Genomic DNA, 15,183 nt, shown 5'->3' on the forward strand with positions numbered 1-15,183 from the left:
CATGCTATTAAGATTTCTTCTTCTTCTTCTTCTTCTTGTGCCTTCGTCTCGCATCGGCACATCATCAGCATTGTTAAGAATGGATTTAGCATGGTTGCTTTAAGGGGTGGATGAATGCCTTTCATGTTACCACCCCATGCTGTTCTTCCTTGTGTATATTCAGCACACCCTGCTAATCCTCTCTGTTGCAAGCCCCATACACCTGGGAAATATTCTAGGGACGGTCACACTAGTATTTAGTATGGAATCTTCCTTGGAGAGTGCATTTTTCCAGTAGCTTACCAGTGAACTGGAGTCTGCCAAGTGTGTCACCTAAAACTGAGTCGGAGTCACAATCTCATTTCATATCCCCACAAACTGTTACATCAAGGTGTTGTGTGAATTAATCTAGAGCATTATGCCTGAATACTTCATTGTAAAGAAAAATTTGTAATCATAGTTCAAGGTTTCTATTTTTTATTTGCTACCGTCAGTTTCGATGCCTGTGTCACTGGAACAACTGAGGGTTTCACGTGGTTGCAAAAGAGACTTAGGTTGATCCAGCCTTTAAGGGCAGAAAATAGCAAAAAGCTTAGATATTTTTTAAACTGCTTAATTTATTAGAGTGATACTTTAAGAATGATGTCTCAAAGTTTCGTAACAGAAATCTGCCTAGAAATATTCTTTAATAAATTTTCTTTGGCTGTCTGCACATGCTACACCTCCTTTATCTGTGTTGTGATCCACACTTTTTATATCATAACATTTTTTATGCTTGATTTTTGGATACACAATAGAAATGACCTGTAGATGTATCTAAAAGGCTGTGAAAGGATTTAAAGCCCATAAATTAAAATAAAGGAAGCCACTGGGAACAGCTAACAGATTGATAGGCATTGAAGTTCATACTTTACAAACATATTATAGAAAAGCCGTCAGGGACAATGTACAAAATGTGAAATCAATGCAGTGAGTGGTGTGGGTGATATTCTTCAGTAAACTTTACACAGATGTCAGTGCAAAGCTGCACAGCCATAAGCATGGTTTGCTGTTTGCTGTTTTATATGTTATAAAGCTAGCTTCCAGATATGTAATCAATATGCAGGAAATATTAAGCATCTGCAGAGATTAGGCTTCCACCCAGGTGCATTCACAGTAAAGATACTCAGAAGGGCTGATGAAGTGAAGAAAATTTTCAAAAGTTTGCTGTGCAAAGGAGGCAGGGGAAAAGAATACTCGATGAAGACAAGGTAGATAATGAAGACTACAGATATGGATGGCATTAAAAATTGAAATACAAACTATAAATGAAATTTGCCAATGAGTGATTTTATGACATATACCAGTAGTGTACCTTTTCTTGATTACTATAAAATTAAAATCATGAAATTTGACATAATTCTTAAAAATTGCTTACTGCACAATCTGTGCAGCACTGTTTCTTTTATCTTGTGTGTGAGAAAAATTCACATTTAACAATTTCACGTTGAGGAAAATGGAGGAGTCCCAGTTACATAAAACTGAAAAATTAATTTGTAACTATGAGCTCAAACAAAACTAAACACAGCAGCAGTTCCCACCAACTATCAATGTATACATCTTTTTGTGGATGCTGACTGACTTGATAATACTGATGGACACTCAACAAAGCATGTGCACTCATTGATGGCTAGTTACTGACTCACTACAATTTTGTACATGTCACCTATATAAAGATACCAGAACAGATATTATAAAATGAGAAAATAGAGGACTGCCACATTTTTAATATTAACATAAAAGAAAAAGTAAAATACAATTGGGTAGTGAAGATAACTTGATAAAGTATAAGCTATATAACAAAAATGTAGCAAAATGATATATACTACTTCATGGCACTGAAGCTTTAGTATGTATGAGGATTTACAAAGCCTGTCAAGAATTTTATGGATAGTGATATTTCAAAATTTCAGTAATTAACATACTAAAATGTTATTTTTGCCAATAAATACATTTTTGGAAAGGAAATTTGGTGCTGAAAAGCTGTGGCAGTAGAGTTTTGACAAGACTACCTTTTAAGATTCAAAAATTCTTCAATGCCATAATGCTGTATGATAATGAATTTTAAAACATGGAGTTTTTTGAAAAAGTAACATATTTATCAAAACGAGGAAAATGAGGGTTTCAGAATGAGATTTTCACTCTGCAGCGGAGTGTGCGCTGATATGAAACTTCCTGGCAGATTAAAACTGTGTGCCCGACCGAGACTCGAACTCGGGACCTTTGCCTTTCGCGGGCAAGTGCTCTACCAACTGAGCTACCGAAGCACGACTCATGCCCGGTACTCACAGCTTTACTTCTGCCAGTACCTTGTCTCCTACCTTCCAAACTTTACAGAAGCTCTCCTGCGAACTTTGCAGAACTAGCACTCCTGAAAGAAAGGATATTGCGGAGACATGGCTTAGCCACAGACTGGGGGATGTTTCCAGAATGAGATTTTCACTCTGCAGCGTAGTGTGCGCTGATATGAAACTTCCTGGCAGATTAAAACTGTGTGCCCAACCGAGACTCGAACTCGGGACCTTTGCCTTTCGCGGGCAAGTGATCTACCAACTGAGCTACCGAAGCATGACTCATGCCCGGTACTCACAGCTTTACTTCTGCCAGTACCTCGTCTCCTACCTTCCAAACTTTACAGAAGCTCTCCTGCCACTTGCCCGCGAAAGGCAAAGGTCCCGAGTTTGAGTCTCGGTCGGGCACACAGTTTTAATCTGCCAGGAAGTTTCAAAATGAGGGTTATCTAAAAAGCTATGTCAATCGAAAAACAGTTTTCAGTGGGGTGGAATTTTGACATGTATGTGGTTCATGTTAAGAGAATATAACTCACCAAAGCAACAGCAGCAGGAGCACTACTATCAGCTATTACAAGAATAACAGTAAACCAACCAGTACCATGATTGAAAATAGCATAATTAATAACACTAAAATTAAAATCACAGCCCATAAATACACATAGACCATCAAGAATAGGGGTGAAACAACGCCTTTCAGTTTATTCTTTGTGACACCCACTCAAGTGCCATATTCATTTCTATTCTTTAAATAAATTGTTTCTGCATGGATTACTTACACTGTTGATATCATCAGACTGTAAATTATGCCACAAATAATAAGGTTGAGTGTATTATTGTGTCAATAAGAATTTAGCAATTTTAAGTACTTATGATACCATAGGTGAATTTTATGTATAATAAAAAACAGAAAGGAAAATAAAAAAAAATATTTAGGGGATAGACTCACAGCAAGTGGGACCATTCCATTTTACTACATCTTAATCCTCATGAAGTACAGATTGGCAGAAAAAAACATGATAGAAAGTAAGTGTTAATTGTGGAAAAAAGACAGCATGCAAGAACATGAACCCTATTTTAGTGAATACAGCTATGAATAACATTTGATGCACAAGATGCTCAAAATGTCTGTCACTTCCAGCTAGAGTGGTATACAGTCAGTTTCAAAACTCTGCCATAACACACTGGAGTGTAATGGATTCAAGTGCATCAATCTCGCTTCTGATTACAGATTTTGGGTCCTCCAGTGACCTGGGGGATTCCTGTATGAGGAAGACACAAGGATTGAGGTCTGGACTATATGGGGGCCATTCTTTCCTGTGCCTCATGAATTTCTATGAATCCAGTGCAATCATATGTTCACCAAACATTACTTCAAAGCATGTGAAGATGTCAGCAATTCTATGGGGTTGAGCTCTATCCTGCATGCACCAGTACTGGCAAGTCATGTTGAGACAGCCCACTTCTGGGCCAAAGTGCTGCTCCAGCAAGTCCTGATACTTCACTCCTGTGACAATACCATCAATGAATATTGGACCAATGATCTGATTTCATATATGACACACCACATCATGGATGCAGTGGCAAGACGACACTGAAATGAGGAATTTCTGTACCCTAGTGGCACCAATTTCATTTGTTAATGTAACCATTCATCTGAAAATAGGGCTCATCACTGAACCATATCTTGTGTATACTGATGGCACCATTTTCAAGTTCCTCAATCATGTGGATTGTGCAATTTCTCCATCACATGGTGTTCCTCTCCTTGAGTGGCTGGCAAATTTGGATTTTGTTGGGACATGCCCCACTACTTTTGTGAGCCTTTGTAATGTTATTTTGGATGTGCTTAATTGTTGGAATGCCTGTTGAGGCTATGTGGTCAGCTGATCCTCAAAAAACATGCAGACTTGCTCCCTGTTATCATTGGTAGTGACTGGATTTTTGTCCCGATGCGTTGCTCCTTGCATCCCAGGTATTCCCAGTAGATTCAAGTCTGGCTATCAACAGGTCAACAATGAAAATCAGTGTGAGTTGAGGAGCAGAACATTGACCATCTGATGGCTTCAAAAGCACAGTGACTTTTGAGTGGTTTAACTTACCGTGTGGTAAGCACTTCACATGGTGTCCTTTTCTTTCCAAACTTTAACAGACATGCCCATTGAACAGTGACATTACTGCAGTTATTCTCATAAAACTTTCTTATGATAAATAGTCATTCTTCGGAGGTTAGTGATTCCATATTGCTCCTTCATTATTTCCAGTAATAAGGAATTCAACTGAAAGCTTCTATTCTCTTCTTGTCTAAACTATTTATCGTCCATATTTCACTACCATACATGGCTACACTCCATACAAATACTTTCAGAAACGACTTCCTGACACTTAAATCAATACTCGATGTTAACAAATTTCTCTTCTTCAGAAACGCTTTCCTTGCCATTGCCAGTCTACATTTTATATCCTCTCTACTTCGACCATCATCAGTTATTTTGTTCCACAAATAGCAAAACTCCTTTACTGCTTTAATTGTCTCATTTCCTAATCTAATTCCCTCAGCATCACCCGACTTAATTTGACTACATTCCATTATCCTCATTTTGCTTTTGTTGATGTTCATCTTATATCCTCCTTTCAAGACACTGTCCATTCCATTCAACTGCTCTTCCAAGTCATTTTCTGTCTCTGACAAAATTAAAATGTCATTGGCGAACCTCAAAGTTTTTATTTCTTCTCCATGGATTTTAATACATACTCCAAACTTTTCTTTTGTTTCCTTTATTGCTTGCTCAATATACAGATTGAATAGCATTGGGGAGAGGCTACAACCCTGTCTCACTCCCTTCCCAACTGCTGCTTCCCTTACAAGTCCCTCGACTCTTATAACTGCCATCTGGTTTCTGTACAAATTGTAAATAGCCTTTTGCTCCCTGTATTTTACCCCTGCCACCTTCAGAATTTGAAAGAGAGTATTCCAGTCAACATTGTCAATAGCTTTCATTAAGTCTACAAATGCTACAAGCGTAGGTTTGCCTTTGCTTACTCTAGCTTCTAAGATAAGTCGTAGGGTCAGTATTGCCTCACGTGTTCCAATATTTGTACGGAATCCAAACTGATATTCCCCAAGGTCAGCTTCTACCAGTTTTTCCATTCGTCTGTAAAGAATTCGCGTTAGTATTTTGCAGCTGTGACTTATTAAACTGATAGTTCGGTAATTTTGACCTCTGTCAACACCTACTTTCTTTGGGATTGGAATTATTATATTCTTCTAGAAGTCTGAGGGAATTTCGCCTGTCTCATACATCTTGCTCACCAGATGGTAGAGTTTTGTCAGGACTGGCTCTCCCAAGGCTGTGAGTAGTTCTAATGGCATGTTGTCTACTCCCGGGACCTTGTTTCGACTTGGGTCTTTCAGTGCTCTGTCAAACTCTTCACGCAGTATCATATCTCCCATTTCATCTTCATCTACATCCTCTTCCATTTCCATAATATTGTCCTCAAGAACATCGTCCCCGTATAGACCCTCTATATACTCCTTCCACCTTTCTGCTTTCCCTTCTTTGCTGAGAACTGGGTTTCCATCTGAGCTCTTGATATTCATGCAAGTGGTTCTGTTTTCTCCAAAGGTCTCTTTAATTTCCCTGTAGGCAGTATCTGTCTTACCCCTCATGAGATAAGCCTCTACATCCTTACATTTGTCCTCTAGCCATCTCTGCTTAGCCATTTTGCACTCCCTGTTGATCTCATTTTTGAAATGTTTGTATTCCTTTTTGCCTGCTTCATTTTTTGCATTTTTGTATTTTCTCCTTTCATCAATTAAATTCAGTATCTCTTCTGTTAGCCAAGGATTTCTACTAGCCCTTGTCTTTTTACCTACTTGATCCTCTGCTGCCTTCACTATTTCATCCCTCAAAGCTACCCATTCTTCTTCTACTGTATGTCTTTCCCCCATTCCTGTCGATTGTTCCCTTATGCTCTCCCTGAAACTCTGTACAACCTCTGGTTCTTTAAGTTTATCCAGGTCCCATCTCCTTAAATTCCCACCTTTTTGCAGTTTCTTCAGTTTTAATCCACAGTTCATAACCAACAGATTTTGGTCAGAGTCCGCATCTGCCCCTGGAAATGTCTTACAATTTAAAACCTGGTTCCTAAATCTCTGTCTTACCATTATATAATCTATCCAAAACCTTCTAGTAACTCCAGGGTTCTTCCATGTATACAACCTTCTTTCATGATTCTTGAACCAAGTGTTAGCTATGATTAAGTTATGCTCTGTGCAAAATTCTAACAGGCCGCTTCCTCTTTCATTTCTTAGCCCTAATCCATATTCTCCTACTACATTTCCTTCTCTTCCTTTTCCTACTGTTGAATTCCAGTCAGCCATGACTATTAAATTTTCGTCTCTCTTCACTACCTGAATAATTTCTTTTATCGCAACATACATTTCATCAATTTCTTCACCATCTGCAGAGCTAGTTGGCATATAAACTTGTACTACTGTTGTAGGCATGGGCTTCGTGTCTATCTTGGCCACAATAATGCGTTCAATATGCTGCTTGTAGTTGCTTACCCGCACTCCAATTTTTTATTCATTATTAAACATACTCCTGCATTACCCCTATTCGATTTTGTATTTATAACCCTGATCTCGCCTGACCAAACGTCTTGTTCCTCCTGCCACCAAACTTCACTAGTTCCCACTATATCTAACTTTAACCTATCCATTTCCCTTTTTAAGGTTTCTAACCTACCTGCCCGATTAAGGGATCTGACAGTCCACGCTCCAATCTGTAGAACGCCAGTTTTATATCTCCTGATAACAACGTCCTCTTGAGTAGTCCCTGCCTGGAGATCTGAATGGGGGACTATTTTACCTCCAGAATATTTTACCCAGGAGGATGCCATCATCATTGAATCATACAGTTTGAATGCCGAACAAACAGAACTGAGCTTTTTAGTTATCTTATTCATGTGCCCATGCCATGTCAGCTTGTTTGGACTTTTGTCAATATAGTTGTGTCATCAGTAAACATTACAGTTCTTGGAGAGTTCTCCAAAGACCCCAGTAATCTGTTTATGTAGACCAAAAGTCTGAGAGACCCAACTGCCAAACCTTGCAATACACCACACTTACGGTTTCCCCACTTTGAATTTACTCTTATTCCTGTTGTATCATTTACTAATGTGATTCTGTGCTTTCTTTTGTAAGGATATGACTCCATCCATGCAAGGGGAACTAAAATGGTATAGCATTAAAATGCTATACCATTTTAGTTTCTCTCAGAATTTTACTATCCACAGATAACAGAAAATGCTAACAGTTTGTTTAGTTGTTTAGTTATTCTAGAATTGAGTTTGTGAAATAATACATTGAATTTTCAGATTTTTAGTAGAGAAGCCCTTACAGAAGCCAAAATGAACGGTTGTTAACAGGTCATTCTCAGAAAAATAGTTTGGTATTCTGTTGCAAGGTACTTTCTCAAGACAGTTTGAGAACACTGGAAGAAGTGAGTTCAAGCTGTAATTGCAGGTCAGTCATTTATCTCCAGTTTTTTGCACTGATACTACTCTTCCCTCATTCAGTCTTTCAGGAAATACTCCTTGACTGAGTGACTGATTACAAAAGTAACTCAAGAGACATGTTATGAAATCAGCAAAGATTTTAATACTGTGGCTGTGATAGGATCATAGCAAGAAGAGGTACTACTTTTTAGTGTGCTAATAATTTTTGTGTGATATCTCTAAGAAATAAGTTAGCAAAACTGATGTCTGTTGGTGAAATGTGCATACCTGCCTAAGTAAGCTTTCAGCACATAATTTTTTGTCCCCATGTTTTCAGCTTCTTTTAAGAATTCATTGAATTTAGCAGCCAATGATTCTAATTTAGTATAATCTGCCTTGCTGCTACTGCCATCTGGGAGATCAATATCAGTTGGCTTGCTAAGCTTATTGGTTTCATACCTAATAATTCTCCAAATTGCCCTTTCCTTGTTCTTGGTGTTCTGACTTTTCGATGAAACGCCGAAGAAATTTCAATGGTGCCTATAGTGCATTGAGAATGTGAAGTGAATGACTGGGTAGAAGACACACAAGATGAAGATGGAGAGCAAAATACAAAGGGATGTGCCAAGTGACAAGTATATACCTGAGTAATGTCTGTTCAGGCAGAGACTGTGTCTGGATGACTAAAGCAGTTAAGGCAACTGTTCCTGAGAAGCAGAGATGTCTGACAGAACACACACCATTTATGTTGATGTGACTGGTACACACATATATATCAAATAAAGAATGGGAGAAGAAAGAGAAGGTATCGATGAGAATTCAGAATTCAGGATCCAGCCACACAGGGCATGTGGTAATGCAATTGCAAAAGTTTAAAACTTGTCCCAGATTGGGACACTGACCTGGATTTACTGCTCCTCATGAGCAATTGCCTTAATTACATTAGCCATTTGGACGAGGTCTCTGACTGACTTAAATTTGAAACTTATTGCAAGCTGCAAGCAATGCAGCAACTTGGATGCATGAGCGATTAATATGATTCTGTGATAACTCTCACACTTGTTGGCTCTTCCTCTCTTCAGAATTGTATGGATGATGTTTCTTTTTCTGAAAGTCTGATGGTATATTGCCACTCTCATACATTATACACATTAATGTGGACAGTTGTTTTGTTGCCACTTGACCAAGTGATTTTAGAAATTAAGATGGAATATTGTCTCTCCCTTCTGCCTTATTTGATCTCAAGTCTTCCAAAGTTATTTTTAAATTCTGACTGTAGTGTTAGGTTCCTATCAACTCCTGTTTCTTCTTCTAGCTGTATTTATCAATGGAATTCCCATTGCACTTTTAATGTTATTGATCTTCCTTTTAATTTTACTAGGAATTGTATGAGTTTCCTATATGTCAAATTATTCTTCCAACGAACATTTCCTTTTCGATTTCTTCACATTTTTCATGTAGCCAATTCACCAAAGCTTCCTTGCACTTCCTATTTATCTCATTCCTAAGTGAATGCTATTTCTCTATTCCCGTATTTTCCTGAACATTTTTTTATTTCCTTGAATGAAACTTTTTTTTTGAAACTATGCAATGTGTAACAACAAAGAAGACTAAGGGAGCAAAGAAAATTATGTGTGCATAATATTAAGAGTTTTTCCTGGATGAAGAGTTTTTCCGGAAATGATAAGTTATGGTTTAATGATGCTCTCAGAAGGAAACTGTTCAATAGTGTCTCTCTTTGTTTCAGAACTATTACCGTAATCCTGCCTGCCGTTATGTGGCACCAAACAGTGGTCAGACAAAATATTCTTTCACTGTTAAACTAAATGATGAATGTGGCACACAATTTATAGATAAATTTAAGGAAGGGGGCCAGGCATACTTAGAGAATGTGCTGGTTCTTCAGAATGAACCAGGTATCCAAGAAGTGAGTGCAATTTACAATATAAAATTTATTCTTCTTGTGAATATTCAAATGCATGCATTTGTATTAACTTTAACTATGCTACTGCAGCAGTTATCACCACAGAGAAAGTAATACTCCAGAAAACTTATTTTTATTTGGAAAATTGAGTTTTTGCTATAGTGTTGGTAACTGTTTCCATAATCAAAAGTTTTAAAAATCTGCACCTAACAGGTATGGGACACAGCACGAAGAGTGAGATGCTTGTGGGAAGGCTCCATTAAACAGTCCTTAAATGTGAATCTAAATGTTGACATGCTCAATCAGGAGACTGTGACATTTAGTGGAGACACAGGGAAAGCACGTCTTGAAATTCAGGTCAGTTTTGACAGTTACTTGTGACATTGAAATTATTGTTACTAATTCCTCATAACATGGCACTTGAACATATAACACTTGCCATGAAAACCATTTATTTATTTATTTGTTACTACACTTATTACATGAAGCTATTATAATAATAACTTTCAAAGTCAATACCAATAAGACTTCGCTTACAAATTAAGTAATTCAACATACACCAAAACTAAATATTTCAATACATAAAAGAAAATTTAGCAGTCAAACAAGAAGATAGTCAAATTGTACAATAAACATAAACAGGGATGATAGTTTTACTCTCTGTTCACATCTAAAATAGATTGGTAAAATCTTAAACCACAAATTAATGACAATTATAGCTTACTGTGAAAATGTTTATTGTGATGGCTGTGAGCACAACAGAGTTTTTCATCCATTAAAGTATAGATGTGATAGAATAATTGACAAGCAAAACAGTATAAACATTTATCTAAAAACAAAGATGATGTGACTTACCAAATGAAAGCGGTGGCAGGTCGATAGACACACAAACAAACACAAACATACACAAAAAATTCAAGCTTTCGCAACCAACGGTTGCTTCATCAGGAAAGAGTGGAGGAGAGGGAAAGACAAAAGGATGTGGGTTTTAAGGGAGAGGATAAGGAGTCATTCCAATCCTGGGAGTGGAAAGACTTACCTTAGGGGGAAAAAAGGACAGGTATACACTCGCACACACACCCATATCCATCCGCACATACACAGACAAAAGCAGACATTTGTAAATGTAGATGACTCCTTACCCTCTCCCTTAAAACCCACATCCTTTCATCTTTCCCTCTCTTTCCCTCTTTCCTGATGAAGCAACCGTTGGTTGCGAAAGCTTGAATTTTGTGTGTATGTTTGTGTTTGTTTGTGTGTCTATCGACCTGCCAGGCTTTCAGTTGGTAAGTCACATCATCTTTGGTTTTAGATATATTTTTCCCACATGGAATGTTTCCCTCTGTTATATCCATAGTATAAACATTTATGTATTCCTGATGTGCAATACTTAAAGAACTGTAGTTATATAAGGAAATTCTTTAAAATTAATGGTGTAGCCATTGTATCATTCAAGGCATGAAGAAGTCTATTACTTTCAAAAGGAAAAGAGTTTTGTGGGAATGAATACCAGACATGATGTTCTCTTATATTCACTACAAAATCAGAATAAACAGTGATGAAACCAGAAAGAAGTGTTATGTACTATTCCAGACAGCTGACAGTGTATAATAATAACAAAGTTAATGGAGCCACTGAAGATGAAAGTAGACTTTGTGACAAATTAGGACAAACTGTAGTAGTCATTAACTTCATGTAACTAACTGTCACCTATTTGGTATAAATTCAGCCATGTTGAGTAGGGGAGAGTGTTGTACCTTGAGAATAGTGTATCTAGGAACACATGATTTTTCCTGGTCAGTGTTTCAATCTAATGATTGGTTTTAGAATTACATAAAGGAATGTGCATGAGGAACTGTCAAGCAGGATTTTCATCATTTCCTATTTTTTCTGTTGTTGTGAGGCATGATGTTGTGTTTTGTGCAGTATTTCTAAGTATTCCAAGTTCTACACATTTAAGGACTAGAAAAAAAAAATAAAGAAATTTGGAAGATGTTGCTAATTCTTTAGTTACAGAACTTTTATGGTGAGTAAAATTCTATATACATATTTTAAAAACTAATTATATAATTTGTGAAAGTTGAAGCCATACTTCATTGGTCATGCACCAACCCATACCTTGGGATGTGAGAAGGCTTTCCAGCATGGAATGTGTAGTATTTCCAAACAAACTGAGTTTCTGTAATGTCTCAACAACCTTACCTGTATTGAAAGTGGAGATTTGTGTTGGTATGTAATAACTTGTGTTTCAAAATGTATTTAACTTGTAAGGGGTTTTGATAATACGTTTACATTTTTTGATTACAGTAACTGGTTACTGGTGAGTAGTACAGTCATAATGTAACCAGTAGACTATTAAACACAATACTGAAAAGATTTTCTTAATTGATTTACTTTTAAATTTCAACAGAAAATTTGTTCCTAAGTACATGAACATTTTGTAACTTGGAACATTTTTTCACATTCTGAAAATCCTTACTTTGCCAAAGTAGATTTCATAATTTCAGAAAAATTCTGCAGCACATAAACACTGAAAAGTGTTGTTTGAAAACAGTGTAAGAAAATATATTGAACACCTATTATAAAGCTGGCTAGAGACAAATGTCTGAAATGTGTTCCAAGATACAACACTCTACCCCAGATTGATTTTCTAGTGGCAAGAAGAAATTCTTGATTACCTTTTAAATTAAAGTTGTTTGTCAAGACATCCTCTTGAGTGAGGTTAATACACATTCACCTTACTTGTTATTGTCTGTAATTATTTTTAATAACAAATCATTACTCAATTCGGGTTTTAATATTCCCTACGCTGGAGAGGTTTGATAGCTCGTGAAACAGTAATCTCAAGTTTTTTTAGTAACTTCAGTAATTCAGCATTTCATCCAAAATATATGTTGTTGGCTATCTTAATAAGACAAACTGGAATGCCTTTACTGATGTTGTCAACAGGTGTGTACTCATACGAAGTCAAACTATTGTTATTAGCATCCCCTCATAATTTGGCTCCGCATCTGGAGTTTTCTTTATGGCAATATAGCTGAAGCAACACCAGGAAGAAGACTTGAAAATGATATAATGTGGAACAAATACTGAGAACTACAATGATGCACTAAAAATTATTGTATTTTTAAATCCAGAATTTTACATTACAGCAATATTATACTACTATAAAAATGTGCACATTATTTCTATGATATTGTATCAGTCACATACTGGGTGGTAATGAATAATGATATGTAATTATGCAGGTTGGTAAAGGGCCATTTGCTCCACCAGCAAGCGGTCTTGTGAAAATTGGGGAAACAATGACACTCGTTGTTTATGTTGAAGGCGATCCTGGATTTGATATAAGAGTAAGTATGAATGTACAATTTCTTTCTTTCTTATTATGATATGATTTTGGTGATTTCATCAAAAGTTCTTGAATTCAAATACAAATTTTAAAAAAAAGAATTAACAGTATTATCTTCGGTGATAATGTTAACCAAAATCAGTACTTGATTCATCTAAGGATATGAATGCCACATGATAATTTATTTAAGACTTGTGCTGTATCAAACACTTTTTGCCTTAGCTGTGGAATCCTACCAACCGTATCTTAAACATTAATGTGATTTATTTCCATTTTCAAAATCATAAGTATTCAGAAAAATTTCATGTTACTACCTGCTGCTATTAATTACACACCAAATAAAGCTCACATGATTTCCCAGTATACACAGCAAACTACTGAAGATCAAGAGGCTATTAGTAATCAAAATTGCTGCCATATAACATTCAAACCTGATTCAATAAGTGTTTTGTTACGTTTAAAAGAAGGCGAGGATTGACTTTAAGACACAGGTGATCCAAGCAGATATGTCATAATTTAAAGGATCTGATACCTGGGGAGAAAATTTAGGAAAATTTTAGCAAATAGGGTTTCCTGTTTGTTTAAATTTGCATCAGTTTTGCTGTGTGGTCAATATCCTGCAGCCACAGAGATGCCAGCTAAAAGTTGGTCCCTCTGACAATAACACAAGTGATTCAACAAACCCCTTTGGTATCAGTATGTTACTACTGATTTGACATAATACAACAGCTAAACTTTCATTCTACTCAATAGGAGAAAAATTCAATAATTGAAGAAGAAGGAAACAAGTGATAACCTAAAGTATTAAAGGATAAAACTTCACAATTCCTCCTCAGTTTGTGATGAAGCAAGCTGGGATAATTTTAATTCCCCTCTTGTTTTACCATCTGCCTCCTTAAATTAATTTTTACTAATTATGGTTAACATAGTGAATAGGATCTGCATTTTCAAAAAGAGAAAGATTGGCCATCAGTTTTAAAGAATATAACATCAGATTTAATTTTGTGCTTAGTTTCATATATGTACCTAATTGATTTTCTAATTTATTCTATTATTAGTTAGTATCTTTCATTATAGCATGAAATCAGTATTTGTTCCATAAATTAAATTCTATTGTTGACATACAAACAAATATAAATTCTGCAATAACTGTAAACATTTGGAAGACGAAATGCTAGTAATCTTTAAGTATCTATTTGGCTCTATTCAAAAACATGTTAAGAAAGCCAGCCCTTAATTAATTCCATAGTAATTAATAGTTTTGTCAAAAGTGTTGTCTGCATAACTATATTTGTTAATTTCATGATTTAAACAAATAATTTGGCTTAACCCTCATAGTAGGAGAAACTGTTAAAAGGAATGAATTTTTCAATATATTCAGTTAATTTAATGAGTTAAGTTTTAATTGTAATTTCTCTAAGTTAAACTTCAGACAATGCATAGTTTCAGCATCTATTATTGTGATGATATATAAGGGACCAATTATTGGTCACGAGTCAGTTACTTCACGGCTGAGTTTCAGACGAGGAACCTGTGTTGGTTAGAATGACAACAGTGCAACTTAACAGTGTAATAAGTGTTACACAATTAGGTCATGTGTAAAAACAACAACAGTGTCTGCTCCACATGTACCTTTCTATTCTTCAAGAACTGTGAACTTTGTGGTTATGGTTTTACTGCTATTAGATGTTCAATAGTAAATTACTGTATCAGTATGTGCAGGTTTGCCTGCAAACTATTAAAGAGGCTGAAACTTCCTGGCAGATTAAAACTGTGTGCCCGACTGAGACTCGAACTCGGGACCTTTGCCTTTCATGGGGAAGTGCTCTACCAACTGAGCTACCGAAGCACGACTCACGTCTGGTACTCACAGCCTTACTTCTGCCAGTATCTCATCTCCTACCTTCCAAACTTTACAGAAGCTTTCCTGCGAAACTTGCAGAACTAGCACTCCTGAAAGAAAGGATATTGCAGAGACATGGCTTAGCCACAGCCTGGGGGATGTTTCCAGAATGAAATATTCACTCTGCAGCGGAGTGTGCGCTGATATGAAACTTCTTGGCAGATTAAAACTGTGTGCCCGACCGAGACTCGAA

General features: G+C 36.5%; 1 protein-coding gene across 1 annotated transcript in view; it reads left to right on the forward strand.

Annotated features, from left to right (window-relative positions):
- Positions 1-15,183, forward strand: part of LOC126416291 (uncharacterized) — a 172,362-nt gene that overhangs the window by 137,232 nt on the left and 19,947 nt on the right. The window contains exons 6-8 of the mRNA XM_050083944.1: positions 9,559-9,738; positions 9,949-10,092; positions 12,984-13,088. Coding sequence (XP_049939901.1) covers positions 9,559-9,738; positions 9,949-10,092; positions 12,984-13,088 — 429 coding nt within the window. The remainder of the gene's footprint in view (positions 1-9,558; positions 9,739-9,948; positions 10,093-12,983; positions 13,089-15,183) is intronic.

The sequence above is a fragment of the Schistocerca serialis genome, chromosome 8, assembly GCF_023864345.2.
Source record: "Schistocerca serialis cubense isolate TAMUIC-IGC-003099 chromosome 8, iqSchSeri2.2, whole genome shotgun sequence".
Classification (NCBI taxonomy): domain Eukaryota; kingdom Metazoa; phylum Arthropoda; class Insecta; order Orthoptera; family Acrididae; genus Schistocerca; species Schistocerca serialis.